The following is an 8,217-nucleotide window of genomic DNA, read 5'->3' on the forward strand; positions in this document are numbered from 1 at the left end:
AGTTATGATTTTTAGTAGTTACGACGCGCAGCAGTGAGTGACTTAATCACTCCGTACTCAAAGCTCTTCGTAGCTTCCAAGGTATTTTAGTGTGAGTAAATTTTTTTAATATTTTTTTTTAATCGTTACAAATAAGACACAATTAAGGAGAAAAAAAAAATTGGGTTGCATATTTCATTTATTTGCGTACAAGACTTAAGCCTATACTCAACTTGAGTTGAGCTATTCTGTTTTTTACAGAAACCTGTATTTCTTAATAAAAATATATATCATACAGATATGATTGTTATGTAAAAATATAAATGGATTTTGTTTTAAATAAATAATACAACAACTTGCCAAATAAACTTAAGATATTCGTTTTAAAAAATATGGCACCATTTTAAGTACATCTTAATTTCAAAGTAATTTCTTCGCAAGAAACGAAAAAAAATGTATTCCCTAATCACGTCTAGATTTCTTTATAATTAAAATCAACTGCACTGCACATTTCTTAAACAATTAAAAACACAAGCATCATTTGAATGGAATGCCAGTGACAGGTGGAAACCACAATTTATACATTTTTTAAACAAAAACAAAAAAAAAACAAATTTTTCCGCGCTAATTTTGAGCAATAACTTAAAAAAACTTATTATCACTAATACTTAAATCGATTAAAAAAACACAACTTTCACTAAACTTGACCTAAATGATAAAAGCAAAGACCTTTTATTAAATAATAGGAACATAATATCATGTTTTCATTAATTTCATACAAAATGTATTAACAAAGCGACATAGTTTTAGAGATTTAGCTTCAATACATTAAATATCATACAACATATATAAATGCTATATTATGTAGTTTTAACTATTCAAAGAACTTCTTACAGATGACATTGCAAACAATGCAATCCTGGACAACCATGTGTCGGTGATATGGCAGCTGCACTTCTTCAAAATCTGCAAATAAAATGCTACTAAAATTATAAATTAAAAAGGTTTAAAGTTCCAAGAAATACTGGAACTCTTATTTATTCTACTTATAATAACATATTAAAATGAAATGAAAAAAAAAAGCAGAAAAGTATTACTAAATCTAGATGTGTGTATATCAGCTCTGAACCAGCTCAAAAGTTCAATTCACAGAGTCTTGAACCATTGAGCTGTTACTCAACAACTATAGTAGCTATGTGAGGTGATGAGCTGTGAGCCAGCTGCAGATGCACAACAACCAATCAAGCAATTCATTAAAACAGAGCTATATATCTCATTCTGTCCGATGACTTGCAACTCACAGCAGGTACAAATTAAGCTGAGCTACGAATCAGTTCCCTGAACTGCATTATACATGCACTGTGAGAGTTGATCTGCAGATCATCATAGTTCAGTTACCGTAACTAGATAAATCAGTACATACATTCTATGTTACTTGATTAACTAAATCAAGTGGGATTATTATCAAGGAGAAAAGGCAAACAGAATCATCCACTTTAACACATACATCTCATAATTTCAATTACAAATAAAACATACCATCATTATCTTTGATTTTTTCATAAAACTCTTCAGTTGATTGTTGCATTCTTTCTTTAAGCTTACTTCTTTCCAAGTATTTCTTATAATATAACTCCGCCATAGATGATGGTTGATAATTATCACTTTTAGATTCAGACTTTGGACTATCATTATTATCTCTTATAGATAGCTCGGGAGACTTTTTCTTGAATGTAAAAGCACTGGCTTCTGTAATCAAACCTTTTACAGATATATCACATTTTTTATTTATCTCTGGTACTTCTAGACTAGATTCAGATTTTAAGACAAAATCTTCGGGTTTTAATAATTTAACTTGCTGTTCATTTTTATATTCAATTTCACTATCCTCAAGACTCATCACACTGCATTCATTAGTAATGCCCTCTAAAATTGATTCAATGGCCACATTTCTCTGCTTTTTCTTATTTAACAGCATTCCTATGTCATTATTATCTGTAGTAACATTTACATTGGCTTGCTTATTTTGTGTAATGCTGTTTGTAAATTTGCTTATTTCTATTACATCTCTGTCTTGTGAAATTTCTATGTCTGTATTTCCATCTTTTACCTAGAATAACATTCATTCAATAAGATTCAGAAATTACTTTTACATAAAATTAATATTTAAACATTAAATCACAAATCTAGTTAACCCTTAACTTAGGCTAGGCTCCGAGCACCCACAGTCAGAACATATAGTGAGATGATGATAATGAACTTCGCTTGAACTTCAATTGAAGAAGAAGGTCATACAATAATAATTGCTATATCCTACTATGTAAATGTTATGTACTTACCAGATGTAACATTTGATGTATTAACTTTAAATCTGGTCCACTCTGCAAGTCATTATCTTCACAACTGCCTTGGTCTTCTAATTCTTCTGAAAACCGGAAAATATTAAGTTAGTAAGAGTTAAACGAACATATAGTTATAGACATCCTTAATAATAAAAAGCAACTAAATGCACGAACAAGAACTTTTTTCTCTCAGTAACGAAATTTTAAAAGTTATCGCAAACTTTGCGAGTTAATAAAAAGGATTTTTATGTTTAGAATTTGGATTTACCTTCAAATACGTAATTTTCTGAAGTCTTTGTGTTAAGCACATTGTAAATTTTTAAAGGTTTATTTCTTTCTTGACCATTACATAGACCGTCAATTTTATTTTCTTCGGTCCAATGACAATCCATTGCACTATAAAAATAATAATTAGTAATATAAACAAAATATTGTTATATTTATTGTTGTTTCAATCATAATTTGACTCTGAAGTTGGTTGACGTCAGAATGACAGAAAACATTGACATTGTCCTAACGAATACAGATAGTTTAAAAATGGGTGCGGAAGCGTCGCTAAAATTATGCATATAAATATAATTGCTGATTTACCAAGCGTTAGTTGGATTTTATATTAAATGTTTGTATAAGCAATGTTTATCAAACTAATGACACTTCTTAGTAATATTTGGATGCATAGATGTTTGTTTATAGGTATCTTCAGAAGGGCTACATGGATCTTGCTAAAATTTGGCATAAATGTAGAACATAGCCTGGTACAACTCATAGGCTACTAATTTTCTTTTTTTAATAAGAGAGAGATGAAATTAAGCGGGCGACAGCCAGCCATTCATAAAAAAGGATTGTAATCTAGAAGTTCAAGCGCCAGCGAAGCTATAACACCAATAGCATTTTCCTTGTAACGGATTGCCAAAAGTAGAAACGGAAAGTTTAAACATGGCAAAATTGATTTACAGCGCTAAAACGAAGAAACAAATTCTACAAAAAGATCTAAGCGCCTTGTAATACCGTGGGTGGAATCTGTAATATCTCTCCTTCCTGGTATAAAAATGGAATTAGATTCAAACAGGCGACAGGCGCGGCAGGTCCTAATGGAACGGTCAAGTATGAATTTATACCAAATGATGTTGAAGAACAGCATTTGAGTATAAGGGTAGCTTATTCATTATTACGAGAAGCAAAATATTTAGTTACTTACATTTAATTAAACACATTTTATTTAAAATTATTTATTCAATTCAGACTTAATAGACATTTGTTATTCCCGCAAGACAATATGAAAAATAAGTGAAACATTTTATACCTCATTCATATTGTTTTCCATCGTCATGACCTAATTACACTATCCCTTGCACATTTAGTTTAATTGCTAGAGCACCATTTGCTTACTTACTCTTGTCTAGAAAATAATATATTTACATTAAAAATATGAAAGACTATACCCTTAAAAACTACTTGTATAGAGTACCTACAAATTATATGTATTTGTAACAGAAAATTTGACTTGACATCATTGAAAAATGTTGAAGTCCTTTATTGGTACTCTTATATTACATTTTTTGTCTTCTAAAGACAATAAAATAGTCATTAATAATCAAGTATATTTTAATCTATAGCATCCCATGCATATTTACTTTGGTCAAATTTCTTTTGACATCCTTAAAATATAAAGTATTGAGTAAATTTATCTACTGTAATATTCAAATCTATTAATGTTGTTAAGATTTTAGACAAATTTGAAAACTTGTAAAACTGTAAGTTTGAATGGGGCCAATTTCCAGGTTAGTTATTACATACAAAGTATGGACGGTAAATAAAATATAAAATAGTTGTCATAATCTGTATTACCCCAGGGACTAAAGATATGCACATATGCATATGGAAATGTTGTCACAATTGGGAATAAGTCAATTTTGCATATCTTAAGTGTATTCCTTATTATATTTATAAAATAAATATAATCTTTGCAAATTTCACATTACCCATTGATGCCTTTACATCTAAATAATACTTATGCATACTAATTTTAAGCTCTTTGTTCTTCATTACATAAGATTGAGCTATAAACAGTTGACTCTTCCCAAATGCTAACATATAGTAAAATCAAAAAGTAATAGGAAAATTCCTTAAAAAAATAACTAATTTTCTTAAATAAAATTGACTACTTTATCAAGAATACATCACAAGGTAAAATTGTCGTTGGTAGCTACATAATAGACTAATTAAATTGGTCTTGATGTTATTTTCTAATTTATGTCTTTCATATAGTATTTATTATTTTATCTTTAAAAACGGTCATGTGTAAGGGAGTATAAGATAATGGAATATGCTGACTGTAACTTACTGTTGTATATTTTACATGACTAGTTGGCATGTTGATGTCTGCGACGTCCACGACTCTTTGTAGTAGATTGCGTGGCTTGCAGATTCCGTCGCCTAATATCTTCGTCTTTAGCTTTCAGATCTCTCTTGAGCCGAGACCACATATCGAGGCTCTGCTCCTCCTTTGCTTTTACCCGCATCTTGTATGTCTCGGTCAGTTTCTCGGCGTACTCTGTAGGTACATATGACGGAGAGTCACTTGAAGTTTTCTCCGAAACTTCAGAGGTTGGAGTTATTGGTTTAACATTTTCCTTCTTTTTAAATGTAACCGGACCCAAGAACAAAGCTTTGGTGAGGGTTTTTGGTTTTTCATTCATATTTAACCAACTTTTCACTTTTGCAACTGAGTTATCGACTTCTTGTTTCATATTTCTATCTTCTCTTGTTTCACACTCGTTTACAATTTCGTTCGCTAGATTTGATGATGTTGGTAAAACATCTTTGACTTTTGTGTTTTCTACATAAGGCATCTCAAAATGTTGTGGTGTGAGTAGTTTAGGTTGTTTTTCATCAATACCACAGGTTTCCGGAGGATCTGAATAAAGCTTCAAGAGTGATGCAATTGCAATATTTCTTTCGCTTTTCATTTTGATACAAACATTTTCATTAGTTGGACTAATTATTTTGTTTTTTAACCGCTCACTGATTTCTTTAATATCCTCACTGGTATTAGATGATGTTTCCACTTTTTTTATTCCATTTTTATTACTTGTTTCAACCTTTTCTGGTTGTTGGTCATTAGATTTCTTCGGAATAAATTCTGGTACAACAGGATTAAGTTTTGATATAGATATAACTGTATTGTTGTTATCCTGTTGTGTGCATTTATTTTCTTTACACTCACTCTCATCAAAGTCGTCAACCTGGAATGAAGGTTTTGACATTGGTAAACATGTAACAATGAGTGGCGGCCGCGGACGGGCCCACGCAGCGTAGGTAGGCCTCCCGCACGATGGACCGATGACGCGGTCAAGGTTGCGGGAGTGCACTGGATGCGGGCGGCACAGGACCAGGTATTGTGGCAATCAATGGGGGAGGCCTACATCCAGCAGTGGACTAGTTTAGGCTGAGTATAATGATGATAAACATGTAATTGTATGCCAGTAAAATGATTCATGGAAAACTAAGTAAATTGATGATGAGCAACATTTCAGAACACACTTATTCTATTCAGACATAGATCTATACAGACCACCTCATAAATATATGACTTAAAATATATGCTGTTTTTACTATACCATTCGTAACATTTCCGTTATTCCGGCCAAATCAGGTGCACCTTCCCTGTCATCTTGTGCAAGTCCTTGCTTTAATCTTAACAATAATTCATCATCATCTGCAACAAGTTATGTTTACAAATACATTTAAAAGAGTTAAAACTAAGCCTATGATTAGATGTATCAATAATATTAATGTATATTTTTAACAATAAAAGCACAAAAAATAAATAATAATAGCAACACTGTCTTCATTGTTCTATTTACATCAGAAACTATAAAAGTAGTTTATTGTAAGAATATAATAAGTCTTTTGTATGCATGAGCGTACAAAGCATTTTGTTATCACTGGTATTAACCAGCAACAGTAGCAACAAAATGCTTATATGAATATAAAGTACTGGCAGTATTGCTTGGTCAATATTCTTCAGACAATATAAATTTGTCACACCAATTGGCCTTATTTTGTGCGTTTTTTAATTTTCTACTTCGATTTCGTTGGACTATACGTAGACGTTATTCGGCTGATGCAAATGATAAAGATTGAAATAATGCCTCCTTTGTTTTTATATGGGTCAAAGATTTAAAGTACTAAACAACGCCCATGACACACAATGTGTATCACACATTAATTTAGAAGAAATATGACATGTACCTTCGGTCGTCGTGCAAATAGGCGGCGGTTGCTCACCAACCACTATATGCTGTTCGTCAATATCTTTGAGCTTGCCTCCCATCGCTTGAGCAAGGTCTTTAAGTACGTCTTTCTTGGAATACCAACTCATTTTGACCCGTTAACTTGCCTTTTACTGAGAAAAAAAATCATATGCAAAATACAACACAAGGCTAAACTTTAGATTGGGAATAAGCAAGTTGGCGGATGGAACACAATTATATTAATATAACAATTAAAATTATACTAAAATCAAATAAAAGATAAAAGTAAGCAACAATTTTTTTTGAAATTTAGAAAAACGTCACTACACGTACACATCAGGATTCAAAATTTCATGTTTTTGGTGGTGTGTAAAACACAGGGGGTGGAAACTTAGAAGAAGGACGGTTTGTATGGAAAGTGGCGCCACCTTTTATATAATGGTAAACATCATTTCATCTCATGGCTGAGAAGAAGCATCATTTCTGTCATCGAGACATTCATGTGTCATCAAACCGCTACGTTTTTTCGTATTTCTATTTCTGTTCTTGTATTCTTAGTTAAATGTTTCATTCATTTTGTTTTTAATTAAAATGTGTTTTCGTGAAAAACGACGCTGTATGCAACTGTGTTTTAAATGGACTGATTATGGTAAGTTACAATTCAATAAAAATTTTCATGTTATTCCCATACGTCAGACTCATTTAAACATTTAAATATTTTCGTATTTTGCTGTAGTTTTTAGCACCACAGTGATTTATACTTTCCGGTTATCATATTGAATGGTGCCCTACTTCTAATACATTTTACATATCAGTTCCTATACTTGACAGGAAATCACATTCTGTTTGTTTGTTGTAGGTGCACATATACACGGTTTCCCCCTTCCTGAGAGAAGGTCAGTGAAGTTCAGAAAATGTGTGCCAATCACTGGAATTATAGAGCCATAAACTGATGTGTCTGAAATTAGTAGGTGGGTCCATGTGTGTATATGTAAAAAATATATTTTTTTTATTTGTAATTTTTTATTGTAAAGAAAAATCTGCTTGCCTATGTTGTAAGAGAATATGTTCAGAGTGTTTAAACTCGCAAATAACTACAAATTGCCAGTTGCCAGCTTGTATGTGACTGAAAATATTTTGGGGGTTGGTTTTAATTACAGGGTATGCATTTTTTTGTGACCGCGCTATACTATTTATTACCGTAAATGTAATTTTCAAATATATATATTAAATATTAAAATATTGAGCTGATATCTTGAAAGTCATTGATGTATATGTACTTGCATAGATTTAAACTAAGTTATGTAGAAATATAATAAATAATGTACAAAAATATAAAAATATTTTGTTTTTTATTTCCCCAATAATAATAGGATCATTTTAATAGAGGTATTTCATAGAAGGCTACTTGATATCGGCTCACTATAATAATAACTGATAAGTGGGAATCTAATTTATGAAATTAAAATTGACATTAAATCAATGTTCAAAAATAATACACCCAGTATTATTTTTGAACATTGATTTAATGTCAATTTTAATTTCATAAATTAGATTCCCACTTATCAGTTATTATTATAGTGAGCTTAATAAGCGTGCCTACGTATATAGATACCAAAAAAAAAAAAAAAATTAGTTCA

The 8,217-nt window shown here is 31.1% G+C and overlaps 2 protein-coding genes across 3 annotated transcripts; both read right to left on the reverse strand.

Moving 5' to 3' along the window:
- Positions 1-160: 160 nt before the first annotated feature.
- LOC106121397 (uncharacterized) lies at positions 161-2,819 on the reverse strand. Its single transcript, XM_013317059.1, has 4 exons — positions 2,590-2,819; positions 2,319-2,404; positions 1,519-2,089; positions 161-945 (listed from the first exon to the last, which is right to left on the reverse strand). Exons 1-4 carry the CDS (start codon positions 2,711-2,713, stop codon positions 854-856), a joined length of 873 nt encoding a protein of 290 aa, XP_013172513.1. The 5' UTR covers positions 2,714-2,819; the 3' UTR covers positions 161-853.
- On the reverse strand, positions 2,641-6,954 carry LOC106121396 (myb-like protein V). Of its 2 annotated transcripts, XM_013317058.1 has the most exons (5): positions 6,911-6,954; positions 6,576-6,729; positions 5,942-6,039; positions 4,666-5,566; positions 2,641-2,717 (listed from the first exon to the last, which is right to left on the reverse strand). In XM_013317058.1, the coding sequence occupies exons 2-4, from the start codon at positions 6,703-6,705 to the stop codon at positions 4,685-4,687; spliced, it is 1,110 nt and encodes a 369-aa protein (XP_013172512.1). In that variant the 5' UTR covers positions 6,706-6,729; positions 6,911-6,954; the 3' UTR covers positions 2,641-2,717; positions 4,666-4,684. The 2 variants fall into 2 exon arrangements, with proteins under 2 accessions (XP_013172512.1, XP_013172511.1); XM_013317057.1 differs by lacking the exon at positions 2,641-2,717 and having other exon boundaries at positions 3,900-5,566.
- Between the last annotated feature and the right edge of the window lie 1,263 nt (positions 6,955-8,217).

This window comes from Papilio xuthus, unplaced genomic scaffold, assembly GCF_000836235.2.
Source record: "Papilio xuthus unplaced genomic scaffold, Pxut_1.1 DF826945.1, whole genome shotgun sequence".
Classification (NCBI taxonomy): Eukaryota; Metazoa; Arthropoda; class Insecta; order Lepidoptera; family Papilionidae; genus Papilio; species Papilio xuthus.

Excerpts from the sequence above, each read along its gene's own strand:
- LOC106121397 (XM_013317059.1), bottom strand. The coding sequence starts at position 2,713 with ATGGATTGTCATTGGACCGAAGAAAATAAAATTGACGGTCTATGTAAT. Across the intron at positions 2,405-2,589 it reads AGAAAATTACGTATTTGAAG|AAGAATTAGAAGACCAAGGC; the intron begins GTAAATCCAAAT and ends TCCGGTTTTCAG. Across the intron at positions 2,090-2,318 it reads TACATCAAATGTTACATCTG|GTAAAAGATGGAAATACAGA; the intron begins GTAAGTACATAA and ends ATGTTATTCTAG.
- LOC106121396 (XM_013317058.1), bottom strand. The coding sequence starts at position 6,705 with ATGAGTTGGTATTCCAAGAAAGACGTACTTAAAGACCTTGCTCAAGCG. Across the intron at positions 6,040-6,575 it reads TATTTGCACGACGACCGAAG|ATGATGATGAATTATTGTTA; the intron begins GTACATGTCATA and ends AACTTGTTGCAG. Across the intron at positions 5,567-5,941 it reads TAACGGAAATGTTACGAATG|GTTGACGACTTTGATGAGAG; the intron begins GTATAGTAAAAA and ends CCTTCATTCCAG.